Source organism: Nesoenas mayeri (genome assembly GCF_963082525.1).
Source record: "Nesoenas mayeri genome assembly, chromosome: 19".
Taxonomy (NCBI): domain Eukaryota; kingdom Metazoa; phylum Chordata; class Aves; order Columbiformes; family Columbidae; genus Nesoenas; species Nesoenas mayeri.
In genome coordinates this window covers 2,678,516-2,698,818 of record NC_137568.1, presented here as the reverse complement: position 1 = coordinate 2,698,818, position 20,303 = coordinate 2,678,516, and the positions used below count along the sequence as shown (strand labels likewise).

General features: G+C 50.0%; 3 protein-coding genes across 6 annotated transcripts in view; all 3 read right to left on the bottom strand.

Moving 5' to 3' along the window:
• Positions 1 to 147: 147 nt before the first annotated feature.
• Positions 148 to 5,919, bottom strand: MIF4GD (MIF4G domain containing). Of its 2 annotated transcripts, none has more exons than XM_080356716.1 (6): positions 5,832 to 5,919; positions 3,679 to 3,815; positions 2,808 to 2,917; positions 2,357 to 2,512; positions 1,607 to 1,699; positions 148 to 1,067 (listed from the first exon to the last, which is right to left on the bottom strand). In XM_080356716.1, exons 2-6 carry the CDS (start codon positions 3,758 to 3,760, stop codon positions 840 to 842), a joined length of 669 nt encoding a protein of 222 aa, XP_080212842.1. In that variant the 5' UTR covers positions 3,761 to 3,815; positions 5,832 to 5,919; the 3' UTR covers positions 148 to 839. The 2 variants fall into 2 exon arrangements, with proteins under 2 accessions (XP_080212842.1, XP_080212843.1); XM_080356717.1 differs by lacking the exon at positions 5,832 to 5,919 and adding an exon at positions 4,013 to 4,143.
• On the bottom strand, positions 3,753 to 14,964 carry SLC25A19 (solute carrier family 25 member 19). 3 transcript variants are annotated; one of them, XR_013923074.1, is made up of 8 exons: positions 14,787 to 14,953; positions 14,531 to 14,678; positions 13,872 to 14,027; positions 12,952 to 13,122; positions 11,840 to 12,023; positions 10,564 to 10,694; positions 8,825 to 9,322; positions 3,753 to 3,815 (listed from the first exon to the last, which is right to left on the bottom strand). XR_013923074.1 is itself a non-coding variant. In XM_080356715.1 (7 exons), exons 2-7 carry the CDS (start codon positions 14,654 to 14,656, stop codon positions 9,122 to 9,124), a joined length of 969 nt encoding a protein of 322 aa, XP_080212841.1. In that variant the 5' UTR covers positions 14,657 to 14,678; positions 14,850 to 14,964; the 3' UTR covers positions 7,031 to 9,121. The 3 variants fall into 3 exon arrangements, 2 of the variants coding, with proteins under 2 accessions (XP_080212841.1, XP_080212840.1); XM_080356715.1 differs by lacking the exon at positions 3,753 to 3,815 and having other exon boundaries at positions 7,031 to 9,322; positions 14,850 to 14,964; XM_080356714.1 differs by lacking the exon at positions 3,753 to 3,815 and having other exon boundaries at positions 7,031 to 9,322.
• Positions 14,965 to 16,763: 1,799 nt separating this feature from the next.
• The window catches only part of GRB2 (growth factor receptor bound protein 2), a 46,712-nt gene continuing 43,172 nt past the window's right edge, over positions 16,764 to 20,303 (bottom strand). The window contains exon 6 of the mRNA XM_080356615.1: positions 16,764 to 19,071. Coding sequence (XP_080212741.1) covers positions 18,886 to 19,071 — 186 coding nt within the window. The 3' untranslated portion in view covers positions 16,764 to 18,885. The remainder of the gene's footprint in view (positions 19,072 to 20,303) is intronic.

The window sequence follows — 20,303 nt, the reverse complement described above, 5'->3', positions numbered from 1 at the left end:
AGCTACCCTGGTTGTGTAAAGCCGCGCTGCCACCCTGCATTGACGACAAAATGGTTATCACAGCCTTAAGGCTTCAGTCAAGACTTCTAAGTATTATTGTCCATAGCTCAGAAGCGGCATAGAGAGAAGGCACGAGCCATGTTAGTGGAAAACTTTTATTAGAAAAAAATCCTTCAATAGACTATTTTGTTTCCTTTCTTCCTCTCCCATTCGTATAAGCAACATACCATAGTTGAAAGTCGCTAAATTCTGAAAAAAACATGACGGTAATTGTATAAAACTTACAAAACCTGTTCTAGCTACGTGTGCTCAGGGCCCTGTCCTGCTGCAGGTGTTGGTGGCTGGTGGCCCGTGGGGGAGGCTGTTGTGTGCAGGTGCAGCCAGGGTGCTGGAAAGAGTTTGGGAAAAACACCACTTGGTCGAGCTGTTGGTGAGGCCACAGTGTTTGCTGTGACTTGTCCTGGAGAACCAGGTACGACCTGAGCTGTGAAAGATTTCCTGAAATGTTCGCAGCCTAAACTGTGCTTGCCTTAACACACATCTCAAATGCTGCTTTGAGTGAGAAGCCTGCCTTGCCCTTTGCTGGCAGCAGCCCAATATTAGATTAAATCAGTGGAAGAACTTGCTGGGTTAAACGTGCCCTGCCCGTCCCGCTGCTCCAGACCTCCAGAGTCAGGCTGGCCCCAGCTGCAGCCGACAGTGACATGTCCAGAGGCTCCGGCCAGTGTCAATCCTATTTACAGGAAGTGCTAGAAAAACATCATGAAAATAAATTCAAACTTGGTGTGAAGCTTGTTGGTGAAAGTGCTGGGGACCTCTCTCCATCTCTGCTGTAGAGGTTAATCCATCACTTCGCTGTAATAGTATTTCTGGGCAGCGTCCGTCATCTTCCAGTCGGCAGCTCGGAACTCGATGATCTCCAGCAGCAGGAGCTGGGACAGGGAGCTGAGTCCCTCCTGCAGGAGGAAGCCGTCTCGGAGGAGGGAGAAGAGCTCGTCCATCCGCTGGGAGTTCATCTTCTCCAGCTGCTCGCCGATGCGGTGGAGCTGTAGGACCAGGCAGTCCACCTTCAGAAGGAAGAGAAGTTGGCTGAGGACAAAGGAACGGGAAGGTTTGGCACATCTCTGTGGAGGTGCCCATCAGTCACTTATGGGCCAACTCATCCTGTTCCCTCTCTTCTAAATTTCCAACAGATGAGGCTGGACATGAGGAATAAATTTTTGACACTGAGGGTGGTGAGAGCCTGGCCCAGGTTGGCCAGAGAGGTGGTGGATGAACCGTCACTGGAGACATCCCAGACCAGGCTGGATGGGGCTCTGAGCAACCTGAGCTGGTGAAGATGTCCCTGCTCATGGCAGGGGGGGCACTGGGGGAGCTTGGAAGGTCCCTTCAACCCAAACTATTCTATGATTCTACAACGGTTCTGCTTCCCGAAAGTCACTGTGATCCAGGAGGCAGGAGAGGCTGGATCTGTTCTAGTAAAAGCACTGGACAAGCACATCCTGAACTCCTCTGCCTCTCAGACAAAATTGCCAAAGAAATGCACCCGCAACAGGTAGAAAAACACTCATTTTCTGCAGGATGCCCACAAGAAGACGGCACTGACCTCTTCCTCCTTCCGCAGGCTGTCGGGTTGGGCCAGCCGGAACAGACAGTCGTAAACAGGGTTCACCAGAGCCATCATGGGCATGTTGTTCACCTGTAAGGAGCAGAAGCCACCGTCAGCTTGGAGCCAAAAAGGGCTCCGAGTTACTCCCTTGCTGCTTTTCAAAGAAGGGAGCAGAATTTTGTTGTGCTGCCAAATGCCAGATTGGCGGGATTTACGTAGGAGACCAGACGTTTGAGTCTCAGGAGCCAGAGAAGCTGAACAAATGATGTAAAAAGCATCTATTTTTAAATGTAAGGAGGTAATCACGGAAATACACTTGTTGCAAGAGCATTTTTCCTGCCTGCAGCTCTGCTTGCATCATTTTTACATCTACTCCAAGCAGGCATCCGAGTACACACACTGCAGCAAAGGCTTGCAGACAAACTCCATCAGCAAATGGGCTAGAAATCATATGAGCACCCACAGGTCCCCCTGGGACCTCACAGGAACTAAATCTGGGACATTTGGGAGCTGGCAAATCAGGGGATTTCAAACACCAGGTACAAAATGAGGAAGCTCAGACTTCGGGATGGTTCCCAGAGATGGTTCTGCCTCTCCAAGCCTCTTTGCTTGCCTGTCAGTAGCACCACCAGCATCCCCGTGCTGAGAACCAGCTCTGGGGCTCCGTACAACACCCACCCAGCACCCTGCGGACCCCCAGGCCCCCTGAGGCAGCAGCAGACGGGTGGTTCTGCTCCGGCTCCTTACCCTCAGGTAGTCGAAGATGTTGCAGATGAAGGTGACGTAGCAGATCCAGGCCTGGAGCGAGCGGGTGCGCAGCTCCTCCCTGTCCTTGTACTCCTGCTGCAGCCGGTTCAGCAGGCTCCTCCGGAAGATGCTCTGGCCAACTTGTTTGCTCTCTGCCTATGAGCCCAGACAAAACAGGGTGGAGGGATGAAATGGGGGTGTGAGAGGGGTGGAGGGATGCAGGACCACACAGATACTATCCTGTGATTGCCCAGAGCGACAAGAAAGCTATGACTAACTGCCTGTGCTCGCTGGCTGCTCGTCTGGAGGCCACCACTGCATGGGGCAAGTGGCAGAAGAGGAGAAGCTGGAGAGTCAGAGCGCAGGGCTGGGGCGAGGCCTCTCCTGGCCCAGCTTCGGGACAACCTACACAGTGTAAGCGTTTCTCTGTTGCGGCATGAGGAGCTCTCACCTGGATGATGGTGTAGCAGATGCGTCCTGCCTCCTTGCTGAACACACAGTCTTTGAGGGACTGGTCCACGATAATATTGGCCACTTTCTCCAGGTCCACGTTGCTGGGGTCTGCAGAGAGGAGAAACATGGTCAGGACCCAGCACCCTTTTGTGCCCTGCTTGCTTTGGGGTACCTGGAAAACAACTGAGGTTGGCACAGGGCCTGGTACAACCACGTTATATGGTGCAAAACCTCATGTTTGCTCCCACATCCCCCTCTCACACTCCAGCTGTTTTGGAGATAGGATCTCCAATGGAGCACAGTCCTCCCAGGCTGGAGACACAGCTATCATGATGGAAAACCAATGGAGAAAAACAGGTAATACAAGAAGCAAGAGGTTGATCTGAACCTGGAATCCCAGCACCTCTTTGAAGTTGGGTTAGCGAGAGCCAGATGTGCAAACTCCTGCTGGGTTTTGAATAGAGATGTGACAGGTGAGCAGGAGCCTGGGGGTGTGGGAGGACAAGATGGCCCCACAGCAGGAGGGACAGGGAGCAGGAACTGGGCACTGGAGAGGGGTGAGACACACTCAGAGCAGGAGAGGAGGGCACCCACAATCAGGGAAAACCACGAGGACAAGAACCAGGAGCTGAGTTTGAACAACCGCACCATTAAACACTGGGGAGAAGGCGAGAGGGGGTAAGAAGGGGCAGGGAGCAAAGACCTTCCTGTAGAAGATTTGCCAGCAGCAGCCGGCCATGGATCAACAGCATTTACGGAACAGCTTTTCTATACTTAGCAACTGCTGTCCCTTAAAGGGGCCCAAGCATCCAGCCTCATTTACCACCCAAGCTGCGTGTGGCACAGGAACCGGCAAAAAGCCTGCTGACCTTTGAGGGCTGTTTTCAGCAGCTTCTGAGTCTCGCTGTCGAACGACTGTATTTTATACTCTTCTTTGCCTGTTTCCCCCATAACTGGCTTCCTCCAGGGGCAGGAGTCAGGGCAACGGATGGGCTAGTGACAGTCCCTGGGGAAAGAGCACACACAGGTCAGCTGGACAGAGGGCAGACCTTCACCGGGTGTTTGGCAAACCCCACCTGGCGCTGGAGCACAGGCTGCTCTCCTGATAGCCCCAAGGAAACTCCTCTGTTATTAGGACACCCACTCCAGTCCTAGATCCAAGCAAAGCTTCACTCCCACATCTTTTTAAGCCTTGTTTCCTACCAGCCTATGAACAGGACTCCATCTTCAGAGCATTTTTCTGATAGGAAAAATGTATTTCGGTCTGTTGATCTGCAGGTTCAAAGTGGACAGCACACCAAGGCAGCTCCTAAATATACCCATCTCACCACAGGCGACTTCCCTGTGGCTTATTATCACAGGGAAACACATGCAGGAGCACCCTATGCAGCTTCTTCCTTGTGCCTTTGAAACACCCATTCAGCTGTTTTCACACAAACACTGGGAAGAACCAACCCGGCACCCGAGCACTCCGGGCAGGCTCTCCCCACCGCGCACCGGAGACACGCTCCCCCAGCTCCCACCACACACAACCAGCTCTGCAGCCAAATCCCCAACAGCAACAGCTCCTGGCTCAGCCCCCTGCAGTCAAGCAGAGCTCTCTGCGGCACCGACAGCGCTCCCAAATAGTCTCTAGATTAATTGTCTTCTGCTTTGTGATACAGCGAAGACAGCAAGACGGTACACATGGCACACAGAGGAAGGGATTTGTTTGATACGCACACGAGATGATCTGCCGGACGCAAAATGCCGGGCTGGCCAGACCCACAGCACAAACAGGAGAAGGCAGTCGGCCAAGTGAGTTTTGCCAGCTTGTCGAAATTCCTGGGCCATTACTCACCCGTCTCTGCAAACAGGTCCCTACCCGGATTAAAGCCGAAGAGCCCATTGCCATTTAGAGGCAGGGGACAGGTATCGCGGGCAGCCCGACCCCTCGGACACTCCACTCGCTGTGAAGCTGTGGCACAACAGGTAATAGTTCAGGGCAGAGAGAGGAGCTTGCTGGGTAGAGCCTGACCCTGCCCCTCAGAGTGACGACCCGCTCACGCAGCCGAAGCTCTCACCCACACAGGGTTACCTGCCCATCCTTCCCAGACGGATTCACAAGCAGCTGGGTGCCCTCCGTGCCATGTCTGGCTGGCAAACACCTTCCTGTCCGACCTCCCTGCGTTCTGCACCGTCTCTCTCCCTCTGCATCCACACTCACACCGTTCTGCACTGCCCGTGGAGCAGCCTGAGCTCACCGGCAGCCCCGCGTCCCGCCGGCAGCATCACCGCGCAGCAGGAACCCGGCGAGAGCTCAGCACCGCACACGGCGAAGCAGGAAGCGCCCGAGCCCGTCTGGCAGCGTCTGTGCCGCCACCGCCCAGCGCCTCTCCCTGAGCATCCTTCCCCACGGCTCCCTGGGGACGGGCACGGCCACTTTGATCTGCTGTGCCAAATAACCCTGCCCAGAGCAAACCGCAGCGACAGAGGCAAAACCAGCCTGGCCGCACCTGCACCAGAGATCCTGCTGCCAGGACCGCCTTTCCTGCAGGACTGGTGGCAGTGGGTGACACTGGGCACAGCATCACGTGTGGGCACCAACGACTCTTCTGCAAGCGGTCCCCACGACACGAGCTGTCCCGGGGGCTGACGCGGTTGGGGTAAGTGTCCTTGATGTGCCGGTGACCAGCCAGCCCGTGTGCCGGGGTCACATCTGCTGGGACAGGCTGGACGTGCCCCGGCCACCGCCGGAAGAGGGAGAAGGGCCCCACGTCTCCTCTGCCACCCCCGGGCATCCCCAGGGGCACCTCCAGCCGCCCGGGACCCCGTTCCAGCCCCGCCGAGCCGCAGGTGGAACCCCCAGCGCCAAGACTCCCCCTGCCCGGGGCACCGGAGCCCCCGGGAGCCCCCGCAGCCGCCTCGCCCCAGCCCCGCGGGCGGCGCACGCCGAAGGGCCCCGGGACGGCGGATCCCAGGGCAAGCAGCACCCCGGTGTCCCCGGGAAGGGCAGGGGGAGCCGGGCGCAGCCCCCACCGACCTGCCGGCCGCCCCCGCTGTGTCCTCTGGCCGCCGGGCCATCTCCGGAGCGTCCCGGGCCCCGCCGGCCCGGCCCCGCTCCCTCCCGGCACGGCCCAGGTTTCCTCTTAGGTCATTTCCTCGCCCGAGCCGGGGGAGGGCCGGGCCGGCCGGGCCGGGAGAGCGGCGGCAGCGCCACCGCCTGCGAGCAACCGGCCACGGCGGGGAGGGACCCGGCTGCCCCCCGGGAAATGCCGCTCCCCCGGCACGGCCTCCCGGCTCCCCGCCTGCGCCCCGGGCACGGCGGCTGCTCCGCTCCGCTCCGCCCGCCGGGGGAGGCAGCGCGGAACCCCCGGCCCGGTGTCCCCGGGGGCTCCCCCGCCGAGCACCGGCCGCGCTGTCCCGGCGGGAGCCGCACCGATCTGCGGTGAAAACCGCGGTTACCCCGCGCTGCCCTCCAGGCCAGGGCGGGCTGTAACCGAGCGGCACAGAAACCAGGTAGAAAATACACCAGGATAGGGGACACGCACTAAACCAAGTCACCGCAACAAGAGCAGAGCAGGGTACAACACACACACGTTTTGTTCTCTGAACTCCCAACCATTGCACCGGGCAAACCCCTCAGGGAGCATTTTGGGGCCAGCAGAGCAGCCAGGCCGCTGGCACCAGAGAACAGCCTCCGGAAACACAGAACGAGCCGTTCAGGAACACTTTCTGCAGCGCTGTGTGGCCCAGCTAAACCCAAACAAAGCCTGAACCCATCCATGGTGGGCGCATGGCTCAGAACCAGCCGCGGGGGCTCTGATGGTCCCTCTGGGGCACAGCAGTGGGACCCTGGGGGCTGCACAAACCCCCTCCACTGATGCCCCTTGGTGCGGTGCTCAACAGCGATAGCCAAAGCATCACCGCAGCCCTGCCCGATGGTGACGAGCGCCCAGGAGCCAGTGACAGAATGGGAAAACCAGATGGCTCCTCTGGGCTCCAATAATCGTCCCTTTTGGGAAACAGGATGGCAACAGCAGCCCTGTGGGGTCCAACCAAGTGCACACACTAGGAGAAAAGGAATAAAAAAACCCTACAGCCAGACAGGAGCATAACAAAATATTTAATGTACGTTTTGTCAAAGGTAGGCACGCGTTGTGAGCATCGTGCTCAGATGCTTTCAGGCAACAGCAGCTGCAAAAGATCCACGCAGGCACCACAGCAAAATGCCACAGAGAATTACAGTTCTACACGACAAAACTTAAACCCAAATGAAATACATCTATTCCAAGACTGACTGTAAAACATTAATTTATTAATTTATTTTCAAAAACCATTGAGCATCCTGAGAACAGGACTGTCCTAGAAACTCATGAGCCAGCCAGCGCCGTGGGAAACGGTTTGTTCTTCACAGAACTTGTGCGACAATGTTCCCCCACCCGAGGCCAGCTAAGAGCAATGGTGGATCCCTTTACCACCACAGTGCAACTCCTCTTCAACGCTCTGCCTGCTAAAGTGCTTTTGGACATTCTGATGGCAAAAGGCACTAGAAGAAAACCAACGCAACTGCTGAGCAGCCTGTGAGGTGAATTTCAGGCAGCGCAAGTCCCCGCTGATAGGATTACATCAGAGTGAAATCCCAGTCATTCCAACGGGGAAACTCCAGTGAGATCTTCCAAGATCTCAGACCGCAGCAGACATAAAGTTATTTGGCCTGGGCTTGCGAGGAATCTCTCTAGATATCTCAGCCACCAGTGAAACAGCTGCTCTTTAAAAACAGCCTCTCACAATAGCTCAGGATGAGTGAGCAACGCTGATATGCTCAAAATCACCAGGATAACTTACGTCAACAGAATGGAATTGGTCACGTTGGAATTTGGCCAGGCCATTTGGGATTAACACCCCGCATATTGCAAAAGAGCCACAAAAAGTTCTGCATTAAGAGGATGAACCATCAAACCATCCTCTAAATAACTGCAGCGCTCTGCCCTCTCCACTGCTCACCCGATGACAAACACGCTTTTGAATCACAGAGGCTCTTCCTCAGAACTCTGCCTTCCACACCCTGCTCAGCTTGGAAAAACAGGATAAAAGAGGAGGAATAAAGGATTTTTCCTTCTTTTCCTTGTTACACAAATCAGAGATGTGTTGGTTTTTTTAACCATTCACAGAGCCTTTGAAACTCCAGAAAAACACTTATCCAGCTCTAATTCAATCAGCCTGTTCCTGTCAAACACCATGCTAAGCCAACCAATTCCAATTTGGTGTTTAGTCCTCTCACTTCAGCTAATCTTGTCAAAACATCTTCATTTGTTAGCACCACTGTAGGACTGAGGTTCAGAAATGTTGAGGCCACTACAGAAATACTTGCTAGAAACATTCAAAAGTGGTATTAAAAAAAAAAAAGACGACATTTACTTGTTTCCACAGGACTTTTCCTTCATCATTCCAACTTAGACTAAATATTTCTAAAGCTCTATACAGCATTTGTTTACTCACTACATTGAAACAAAGAACCCTGAAGTAAGAACTGGTTTGTGCGTTGAATCCTCTTAGAGCGGCGCTTTTAATCTCCAGGTCTACTTGTAAAAAGCGTGACTGAGGCAATGCAAAACTCTAAGAGATGTATGGCAAGGCATGCAGGAAGAGAAATGGGCACTTAGGATACAATCAAGCTCATCACAGCTGGAGAAAGAGAAAGCTTGGGTCAGCATGATCTGCTAGAAGATTCTGTGTTTAAGGCAGCTGAGAACGCACAGCCAGTGAGTGGTAATCAAGAAGCAGTAGCTGGCAGCAAAGTAAAGGAAAATGGAGGTTGTGTGCACACTGAAGAGGTTTTAAGTGACTTCACAACAGCAGGACAGAGCTACCTGTGCAACGCCAAGAAAATAACATGGTGGGAACAGCAGGCCACAGAGCAAGGAACTAAAGCTGTGCAGATGCAGAGGTACAAAGTGACTTTAGGTTGGTTAAGCAGCAGGAGCTACGCCAGGATCCCTCTGTGACCCCGGGCGAGCACAGGAATTCACCCACTTTATTGGGTGCCTTTTCAGATGACTCTGCTAGGTAGTTGTCTGCTTGGTTCCCCCCTCTCCCCACTAAATGTCTGCTGATATGAGAGAAGACAGAAGAGAAGTGCTCCATTGAACAGCTTCCAGCAGAACAGTTCAGTGCCTTCAGCTGAACCGCAGTCGCCTTCTCCTTCTCGGTCTCAGGAGGTGATTTCTGACAGGCTGGTGGACCTCTGACATTTCCAACGTGCTCATGGTGGCAAAGCCATCGGTTTTCCCTCCTCCAGGAGAACACCAGGTAGGCAAATACTTGCCTCTTTCAGCTCTCCTTCCTCGTAGTGCTGCCGGTATTCTTCAGGGCACACAGCAGGCTGCAGAACAGCTCGTACCAGAAGAAGACCAGGCCAGTGGAGACTGCAGCCTTCAGCAAGCTGGGTGAGAGGCCCTTGAAGAACCCACCCGGGCCCTCCTCTCGCAGGATCTGCCTTACGCAGTCCAGGAGACCCCTGTACATCCGTACCTGGGGGAGAAATGGTGAAAAGGTTAAACAAGACAAACCCAGGACAGCTTACCTGGAAAAGAACACAGAGAGCCTCAAACTATACCACAGAAACATAATCTAGACATGCAGCCTGGAGGTGCCTTTCTGGCTATTATTATAACTACCTGAAAGTTTCAGAGTCAGTTTGTAGAGTGGGGTAGAGGAAAAACATATATTTTGCATCAGCAATTGCTTATGCAGATCATTCTAATTGAATGGCTGTGAAATCTTTATGCTACAACAACATGTACTACTTATGGTGCAAGTTTGTTTCAGATTGTGCTGCTACTGTTCCGCATCCCCTTTGCTCTCTAAGGAGGGACAACTTTTCAGTTTCCTAACCGAAAGAAAACACAGCTACAGCAGTCATAAGTCTCTAAATGAGCTGTCTGCATGTCGTCCTGTCACACCGCCAAAGTTCAACATCTTGTGACACATCAGTGCTAAGAACAAATTCTGTGCCTCACTGGAAGAGGAAAAGCATCCGATGCCATGAGTTAAGACTTCAAATTCCTAACCCGGGAGTTTCTTGAGGTACGGACTGATTTGCTTCTCAGAGCCAAAGAATTTGAAGGAAAAAAGAAAACTTCCACATTTCACGGAAAAAAAGAGATAGCTCCTCGAAAGATCTATATTTGCCTTAGAGTGTATTTTGAGGTGGTAAGGATGGTGCTAAGGAACGCTGGAAGTATTTAATTTGCTTTGAATTTCAGGATGTTCTGGAACAGAAGACACATGCTGAACACTTGGTGTCCATTCCTTGTATCAAAATATTAATTGCAGAAAAGGATCCTGACAGCCGGGCAATCCCAGCACAAAGCTGGTTTCATCCTCTGCTGGTAATTTGGTCCTGAATCAGAAATACTATGCTGCAACTAAAAAAGTAAATGGAAACGCCTTTGCCTGCCTAACTCATTCCCAGCTTCAAGATAGCCAGCCTTATGGAGATGGATGAGAAGGCAGAGCACAGGTATGTTGGACAATGCCATAAAGTTAACCCAGTATATAAAATTAACCCAGTATATCCACGCAGCTATTCCCACTATTAAGTGAGACCAATGCTCAGCTCTCAGAAGTTCCCCAGGTGCTCCCAACCCAAATACAAGCGCAGCAGGTGCCCCTGGTGAATCATCAGTGCATCCTGGTGCAGCGGTCTGGCTCTGGATTGTCTTAATGCAAATCCCTCCTCATGCAAATCAGTCAATTCCCCCATTTCTCACCTGCCCAAAGGCTGCCCGGGCACGCTCAAAGCCACCCACTTGCAGTCGTTTTTTGAACAGGTCAAAAGGGTAGGTGAGGGTTTTGCTGATGATTCCAGCGCAGCTGCCACAAACAAGGTTTTTAATGTTGCCTGAGAAGAAGAAAGGAGAGAGGATATAGGGGAGGAAAAAGAGAATTAGCAGAGAGTTCTGATTAAAGATCGTGAGAGCTAAGTTAAAAATCACTTTTCACAAAATTTAAGGCCAAAAAAGGCTCTTTAAAGTTACATCGCCTCTTCTGCATAGCTTGGGCCACAGAACCTCCATCTATATTTCCCACATCAGCCCTGCAATGTCCGTTGGAGCCAGAGCGTAACGCCTCATCTTGGTTCATTACACTGATTTGCGCTTTTGCTTTGCACAAAAGAAAAAGACCCCAGAGAACCTGCCACGAGTGGATTGAAAAGTTTTCATGCCCCAGTAAAAGCCTGGTCACTGGAAATCTTGCACTCCTGATTGCTCAAACTGACTTATTCTGGACTGGAATAAACCACAAGTTGAAACTGCCTGATGATTTCAGAGGCTTGTGGGAAATGAGTTTTGCGTTGTTGGACTTTTTCCTGACAAACACGAGTTACCAGCACAAAACCGCCATCAGCCTCTGCCACCTAAAAATAAATATGCAGACATGATATTGAAAATTCTAGTTCCTCTATTGAAGAAATTCCTTCGAGGAACAAAAATACACTGATGCCGCACACACGCTCTCTCAGGGAGGCACTAGAACTAGAAATGTCAAGGTGACAGGTTGCATCAGTATGAGGTTCTCTTAAAACCGAGCTGGAAATCAACAGAAGAATATAAAATCAAGAGCTTGGCAGTTTTAAATTAGGTGAAATGAATCTTCTTCTGTAACAGCTGTGCTGGAATCTGCAGGCAGGTTTCCTGAGGAAATCCAAGAGTTCTGTCCCCACAGCACTAATGAAACAGAGAAGGATTACGCCAGCACTCTCTTCTCACAGTATGAGTAACGTGACACAGCTCCAGAAAGAGTTCCCTGGCCTGTGACACTTCCCTTTCCCATCCGTCCATGTTTCCATCATGGTTATTCCATAACAGGAGCTGTTTGCAAACTTCCCTGTGCAGGGGTAAGAATGAGAGATGGGAAACTGAGACACTTTTCAGATGTTGTGTCAAGAGTGATAGGACAGGAAACGGAGCTTATGTCAGTCCCCCAAACTAATATTCATCCTCTCTTTGTCTCCAGATCGCAGACATCACCGTCCCAAGTGCCTACCTCCTTTCTTTCCTTCAGCTGGAACCGCCCATTCAGAAAACTGCTGCAGGATGTTGTAGAAGGAGAACTGGAGCCCGGCATACGGGAAGATAGCGATGATAGTAGGAGTCAAACCTCTATAGAAAGTGCGAGGCCCTTCTGTCTGGTACATGGTCACCACTGCGTGGCGAAGGTTGCGATAGACCTAGACAATAAAGAGAGGCTGACTTTCCAGTGAAACCAAAGGAAACCAAAGGTCAGGTTATTTCCCAGTAAGGAGGACAGGCACTTCCCACTGCCCAAAATACAAATGATGACTTTCAGCACAAAGCGATGAACAAAGTGATTTTGCACGTCTTCACACAGTATCCTCAGCTAATCCCTTGTGACTTATAAGTAAGCTGACAACCTAACCCTACCTGAGCCACAAGACACTAACTGAACAAATGATTGTTAGCTCTGGGCTGATGCTTTATCCCACATCCCAGCTGTGCTTCTGAGGGGAAAAAACAAGGCCCAGAGCTGCGAGCTGTGGCCTCAGATCTCTTGCATCACAGATATTTGTTTTTCTCTTAACAGCTTTGCTTGCTCCTGCAGCAGAATTCATATAATATATACTGTGATTCTACTGCAGGCTAAGTCAAAACCCAGAAATGGCTTTGATACAAACCCATATGAGTCTAGTTATTACAGATCTAATTAGCATGGAGACCAATTATTGCATAAAGAGGAAAATGAAACACAAGTGAAAGGTGACTGGTTTCGAATAGCAGCCCCATCATTATCTAAACATGATTCTATGCAAGTGGAAAGTGTCAAACACACAGTGTTCAACACTGGGGAGTGCATTCTATCAACGGCCAAAAGCCGAAATGAAAATTGAATTATCCTGTTAAGGACAGTTTGTCCCTACTGGATCACCTACCAGCAGCCAAACACAATCAGGAGCAGCAAAACATAGTTACAAAAGCTGTGTCAACAGCACAGGGGATAACTTGGCAAGAGTGCAAACATTGCCCAATAACAGCACGTGCCCCTTTATGCTAACCCACCGAGGGTTATGTACTTTCCAAACCTCAGACACATGTGAAATGTGCTAATGCTGTGGATGAGAATTTCAAACTAAGCCGTACCTTAGGCTCACCCTGAGCAGCAAAGCGGGTGCGTAGCGTGTCAACGGGCTGAACTGCAACAGTGGCTGTGCAAGCCGCCAGTCCACCGCAGACGAAGTGCACAAAGGAATCACGGGCACTGTATGAGGTGACGTTGTGCACCAGTTTCGTCAAGCTCTCAAATGCCATGAACTTACGGAAACAAACATACACAGGTCAGGGAGACAATCCTTATCACTGACACGGATCTCCCGCTCCTCTTGTTTCATGGAAACAGCTCCACCCACCACTTTCTGTCCTTCAAAAGCCCTCCCTGGCTTGCAACTTGCTGGAGCATGTGCTCAAACAGTATCTTGTAAAAATCACTGAGCAGCCCCGGAAATGCTTGGGATATTCTAAGCTCTTGACATTTCTGCTAAATCTTACATTTAGAATTGTGAAAAACTCATTTTAATGCTCTACATGTCCTAAAGAGTATTTGCTACATTACAGATATATTATCAATTACTCTTTCAATCATTGCTCATAAAACATGTTAATATTTTAAAATTCAGCATAACAATACCAGTAAAACACCATCATCAGCTTCAATGATTCTTTTACTAACAAGCTGTTAGGGTGAAAGCGTGAACCAAAGCAAAGAACCACAAAGGCTTCAAACGTGAACAGCTAAGCCAAGTGTAAGGAACAAATAGACCTTGTCTCTGACACCAGACACAAACAGAACTCAGTTTGCTCCAGCTGGCCACTCAGAAAGCTCAGGAATGTTAACTTAGGAATTATGCATCGACATTATACAGATCTTCGAGATTGGAGCTGGCTTGTATCGGTACAGTGTAAACCTGGACCTTCCCACATCTGCCCATACAGCCATTCTGAAGAGAAGCAAAGCAGAGTCCTGTGTACGTACGCTGGGCACAGATCACATCTGGTCACCTTACCTGAACAGCTCCGTAGCCAACAGAAAGGAACTGAGCAGGAACATGGCCCTTCCAGAAGGCTCCCAACCCCTCCTCCTGGAAGATGCGCTGTACAGCTTGTGAGATGCCGTGATACTTGGCCCCCGGGGTTTTGGAGGAGAGCTGCTCGATCTGAAGCTGGAGGAAAACAGAGAAAATATTCTGAGTTCCATGTTGCACTTCAACAAGGTTCAAATGTTCAATTCAGGAGTTCGTAACTCTGTCAGCCAATCAATGACAAGAGATGACATTCTGCCTTTGCACAGAATCGCATCTAGAACTGACTGGGATGTTAGTTACATAGGGCTCTAAAAGAATAAAAACAGGCACGCAACACAAAGGTAAACAGGGATGATGGTGAAATTCAGCTAGATAGTGGTGATCATTCAGAAAAGCAGAGAAAGCAAACAAACAAGCAAACAAACAAATGGCACAAGGTCCCATTCAAAGACGCAGGTTACACAGAGAGAACAGCGGACGTGGGATAGCTCTGCCACCTCGCATACCCAGTGCAGGTGAGGGCTGACAGGCGATTCAGTGCTCGCCGGTTGCACAAGTGACCTGCTAACCCAGGACAAGCCACCTCCGCCCTCCAACAGGCTCTGCCAGCCCCTGCCCCGAGCATGCCGTGAGGAACGCACCTGGAAGCGGATCTTGATGACATCCAAGGGGCTGATAAGGACCCGAGTGACCAAGCCAGATGCTGATCCCGCCACAGCCGCTTCCACCGTGGAGACGCACTTGGCCTCGGGGTCATAGCCGACCATGTCTGCCTGGGGTCCCTGCGGCCTGGGCGGGACAGGGCGCCCCGTCAGCGCTCCCAGGCGCACCACACGCAGCCCCCATCCCCACGCGTCCCCTCAGCCCCAGCGCCTCACTGCCCCCTCCATCTCCCACCTTACGGCCCCCACAATAACCCACGCTCCCCATCGGCCCCGCGGCCCAGCCCGTGGCAGGCACCGGAGGGGGATCCGGAGCCAGAGCCCGTGCGGGGCCGGCGGTTGGCGGCCACGGCCCGTTCGCAGCCGCGGGCCCCGCCGGGTTGGCCTCACCCGCCCGCCGGCGGCTCCCGCCGCACTGCGCCTGCGCGCCGCGGGGGGCGCTGGGAAATGTAGTCCGTGGCCCCGCCCCGCGGGCCCCGGGCGGAGCGGGATCGGGCCCGCGCTCCGGCAGGCGGCACGGCGGGACCCCGTCAGACAGCCCACCGGCATTCGAATTACGGACCGACCATAGCACCCGGCGGCTGATTCTGTACAGAGCTTCAGCCTCGTTTGTGTGTCCTGAGGCAGCGCTTCCAAACCTGCGCGGAACTGACCAGTGGTAGGAGGGATTTTGGATACCATTGTTTATATACATAGATTTTGGATACCATTGTTTATATACATAAAACCCCCTCCACAAAAGTTCATCTTGCATTGTCCCTTCTTCCAGAGAACTGATGATTTTGAGCGTGAATGGAATTAATAAGCGTAACACGTTTAGGTTGTTGACAGTAAAGCCTATAAAATTCATCACCAGTAATCACCAGATTTTAAAGGTGGATAATTAGAGCTTCAGAAGCCCAACAGTAATTTATCTCTTTATTAATCCGTTTTGTTATTTATGCTTGAAAAAATGCAGAAGTGCCATAAATGAATGCTAGTGGAAGATTTCTGCTGACGGACTTCAAACCAGGGGCCAGTAAGTCAAAATTTGACCAGCACTCTGCACTCCGGCTGCTGCTCTGGTGGGTGACAGTAACATACGAGGGATTTGGGCTTTTTCTGGCACCTGGCACCAGCTTTGCTGACCCCCGTGCCAAAGCTGGTCACTGGGAAAGGAAAAACCCCATAAGGAAATGATGTGCTGATTGTTCTTCCACTGTGGCCTTGACGTTACACTATCACAATAGCAACAAGCATTTCTCTTCCCCCTATAAAGAACAAGGAAAATAAGGTATTTTTTTTTTCTAAACTTCTCAGCAGATACCCGAGGTATGAACAGCACACAACTCTGAGCACATGTTCTGTTGTAACATCACAAAAAAGCCACTGCAAACCATTTCTATATTGACTTAACTGGCACAAATGCGAAACAGGGAACTCGTCATGGGGATATCCAGGCACTTCTGAGCAACCGCAAACTCCTTGACTACATCTGTATTTGAGCATAATAACTAAGAGCAACTGTTAAAAATAACAACCCAAACCCTCATGTGGGCTTTTTCCTATTGTGTATTAAAATAGATGATAAAAAATACACAGGCATTTTCTGAACATAGGCTGGGGAGCAGCTGCAGAGCCAGCAGAGCGGTGAGCTGCAGAGCTGCCCACACACCTTCTTCCAGTTCCACTTCTTCAGGCCACAAGAAGGAAAACAAGGGCTCCCATGCCAGCCCGAGCGGCTGCTGCGCTCACACGCGTCCTATGCGCGTCTTCCCCGCCGTCCTTCAGCAAGACGCTCCAGACAGAACTGACGTTCTGCTCTCCGTTACTGGCTCCTCACAACAGCACAGCCCAGGCCATGGGGGCACTGAAGTGGTTTGGTAAAAAGCTTAGGGAAAAAAAAAGCTTTCTTATAAGAAATATTGAAGTACCACTCTCCCTCTCAGCTGACAGACACGGGGTCGCCAGTCCTGGAAGCGACACCGTCATTCCTTTCCTCCCTCTTCACTATCACGCGTGCAAAGTGACACGGCTCTCCAGTGACCTGAGCTTGAAAGAGTGAAGAGTTTGTCCAGGAATGCAGAAATGGAACTAAATCCTGAAGAATCCGAGCACCTCAGGCCAGAGCGGACCTTACAGCGTCCCCCTCCTGTAGCCATTAATATCCTATACATTAGGTCAATCAGTTATATTTCGGTCAGTTAACTGAAATAACAGACAGATGCTCAAGTGAAGAATTCAATGTATATTTATTATTCACAGTTAATTACTATCTACCAAATGCTGCTGCAGAGTTAAAGGATTAAGTACATAGGCCTTTTTTATTTAAACACTGATTTTTTTTTTTTTAATATATATATACACACACAAGACATATGTCTGCAAGGCTGCATGATATACACCAATTCCAAAATAAGGAAACAATCAAATGGTCCAGGTGTAGAATGCCATAGATTCCTTTTCCAATCACTTTACAAAGAAGAAAGAAAGTGAGTGACAGCTAGCAAGGAGAGGGGGAGAAAGTAATACTCTACGGGATAGCTCTCTCTTTCATCTGCTGGAAAATTAAAGTGTAAGGCAGAGTCCGTCTCAGGAATAAAACATTTGTAACACTTAGTACAAAAAAAGGCACCCTCCAACAGAAGATTGCCCAAGCTCAGGCAGGGCAGGAGGAGATCTCCGCTGCAGTTTTTGGATTCGTTGGTGGGGTGAAGGGATCCAGCCAAATGGCCATTCAAAGGAAAAAGAACGCAACTGAAGATTGGCACAGAGAGCGGTGCGGCTGGATTGCTTTCCTTCCCGTCCAATTTAATGTCACACTGCTCTGGTGGAGGAGCAAATGGCCACAAAAAATGGCGTTACGGTGCGGGGTGGGGGTTACAGTCATCACACAGCCTGCTGTGAACGGGGAGCGGGGCGGGATCTACGGCAACGGGAACACTGACCTGAGGAGGGAAGAGAAACTGGAGAACAGTGATGCCAATCCCACGTTCCGAGAGCAACACGACTGCAAATATTCCCTATCCAGGCCGAAGAGCCAGGCTGATTACATGCATCATGTAGAAACATTCACTAACAGCATAAAGTTGTAGGCTTTTCTTTTTTTTCAAGCACTATTTCTTGAGGTTTCTCTGCATTATAAAGTTTTCCATCAAAGGAATGTACATTTTACAGGACATCTCAGGGCTATTATTTCTCAAATTCCACCCTTAGCCCTCCCCTCCCCAAAATATTTGTCCTCGTTTTCCCTGGTTATAATGTCCCCCTTTCTCTTACTTGGAGGTTGCAGCTCCCCACCTGTGAGCAGCCTAAGCTGCCACTTGCATGCCTTGATTTTGTTTTCCTTGGAATAAGGAAAGTTGAACTGTAAGACAAATCTGAAGATTAAAGCTCCATCTGTGTTTGTAGTTTTTTCTCAAATGTCCATTGATAAAATCACCCTCCTTTACACCCTTCCCCTAAAAGTATTTATTTACACATAGGCAGGAAAAAAAAACACCACCTCTGAAAAGCTCTGGACTGTCCTTTTAACTTAAAAAATAATAAAAAAGAAAATAAGGGAAAGGCACTATGGAAAAAAATGCAGAATGTGCTCAACCGTACACCTTTAAGAAACAACAAAAAAGCTGTCAGCACAGCATTACCAGACTTCAGTTGCACGTTGGTGTTTCTCAAAGCAGCTCTGTGACTCAAAAGAAACAAGAAACAAAAGAAAAAGAAACAAAAAGCCACACAACTCTTCTCCCTTCCCCTGCTTGGAAGCTGCTGAGCTTCAGAACAAAGTGCCAAAGGAGAAGAGACAATAAAAATCAGGTTAACACCTCATCTTTCCCAGGCAAGAAGAGCTGAATGGTGAAGGCAAAAGCAGAGACTGATGATTTTTGCTTTTTTTTTTAAAGGCAGGACTGTGGATTTGGTTCTTCTCTCACGTCCCTTCATGTCAAATGAAGACCGTTTGCAGAGAGAGAAAATACCAGCAGAGCTTCTCCCTTTTCCTTTAACTGCATGGCTAGGACTTTATATGGCATTAAAACTTCATGCACTGATGGACAGAGGAGGAGGGGGAAACAAGAAGAGTGAATGAAAGGGGGTAACCCAGGAGCAGCTGAGGAAAACTGTTATTTTCTTTTTTTCTCTCTCTTTTTTGTTTTTAAGATAAGTTTTGGTGTGTAAGTTGAACTCTTCCCCCACCCCAGCCCTGAAGTTCCATACTGAGTGAAGGAGGATCACCTCACGGTGCAAGGTGACTCAGGTTTTATCGCCGTGTGATTTTAGGTCACTGGCTGCAGTTAGGCTCTGTATGTGTATTTACTGTTTCTCTGGTTTCTTTAAATAATCTCTAATATTTATCTCTAGATGTTCCGGTTCACTGGGGTCACATAGTTGCGTGGAAACATGCCCGTCTGTCCGTGGCAGGCTCCCTTCCACCAGTTGGGGTCAGAATTGTCAAGGACTTGGATAAAGTCTCCGCGGCGGAAACCCAGCTCTCCTTCCTCCTGGGGATCGAAATCAAACAGGGCCTGAACGTACGTTGGTTGCTGGGAAGGGAAAGAAAAGGATACACAAAGTGAGAATCATCCGCAGCACTTGAGACACCTGCTCCCTCAGGCAGGAGCTTAACTTACACCAGATTTTAACAATAAACACGCAGGCTGTTTCATTTCCCTGCAAGCCAGCTTCCAACATCTGTAACAAGATGCTTGAAAAGGAAAGCATCATCTATAGAGGACCTTAAAGAAAGTCAAGTTTCTGTGAAAGAGCTGAAACAAAGATAGGAGATGACTCAGATGTTTTCCTAGTATTTTCCAGTCTTCGTGACCTACTGTAAATCTGTGCACTACTGCAATACAATGGTCTTTTTGCTTATTCATCCTGTTTTCACCGGCTGACAACATGGATATTACCCTAACCCACCTAACACTGTGATACACACAAAGTTGCCCATAACAACTGGATGTTGGCATTTTACTCTTTTTCCTTAAAACTCACCAGTACCAAGAAATTCTGTCACAGAGGATTTTGCCTGGTCAGTAAATACTTCCATTCTTATGGAAAAGCTAATGGTTCATTTAAAATGCATCTGCACTCTTAAAATCTGAGGTTAGGAAGGTCTCTTCATGCTCATTATTTTCAGCCGGCTGTTTTCTCATCCTCTGTTTATCACTGACCCGAGAGCGCAGCCAGACGTTAATTCAGACAAACTGTGGCACCCGGAGAACCGTGCGAGTTCCACACCCCTTGGCCTCAAGCTAGAACTAGAAAGCTGCCCATAGAGGCAAAAGGGTTTATCCAAAATCGACAAAAGGTCCAGTTACATGCAACATAACATTCTGATTGCCCTGGGAAATGGATCAAAACAAAGAGCTAGATATACACAAGCTGCTCTGCTGGCACTCAGCAGTAGTTTTTGGGTTCTCTGAACACTGGCTAGATCCAAAGCAGCCGGCTAGAGATGTTCCATGTGCTACTGCCTGTAACTACCTCTGCAGGAAAGAGCAGCACCAAACTTCATTGGCTACAGAGGAGTGCAGCTCTGGCTATAAACCAGTACAACTGTCTTTTCTCACTGTGTCCTAAACCAGGAGTAAACCCATTTTTAAATCATAGGAATCAGCTGATCTTCCTGCAACAGTATTTGGAAACATTAACACAAGACAAATGTTCAAGGAGCAACAGTAACACTTAGTCAGAACTGAAGGGGAACGAGAGAGTTAGCAGGTAGGCTTTGCACACACATCCAGCTTATTTCCCTGTATAATTCTGGCTGTGG

Excerpts from the sequence above, each read along its gene's own strand:
- SLC25A19 (XM_080356715.1), bottom strand. The coding sequence starts at position 14,656 with ATGGTCGGCTATGACCCCGAGGCCAAGTGCGTCTCCACGGTGGAAGCG. Across the intron at positions 13,123-13,871 it reads TTGGCTACGGAGCTGTTCAG|TTCATGGCATTTGAGAGCTT; the intron begins GTAAGGTGACCA and ends TGTTTCCGTAAG. Across the intron at positions 10,695-11,839 it reads AGCTGAAGGAAAGAAAGGAG|GCAACATTAAAAACCTTGTT; the intron begins GTAGGCACTTGG and ends TCTTCTTCTCAG.
- MIF4GD (XM_080356716.1), bottom strand. The coding sequence starts at position 3,760 with ATGGGGGAAACAGGCAAAGAAGAGTATAAAATACAGTCGTTCGACAGC. Across the intron at positions 2,918-3,678 it reads GCTGAAAACAGCCCTCAAAG|ACCCCAGCAACGTGGACCTG; the intron begins GTCAGCAGGCTT and ends TCCTCTCTGCAG. Across the intron at positions 1,700-2,356 it reads ACATCTTCGACTACCTGAGG|GTGAACAACATGCCCATGAT; the intron begins GTAAGGAGCCGG and ends TGCTCCTTACAG.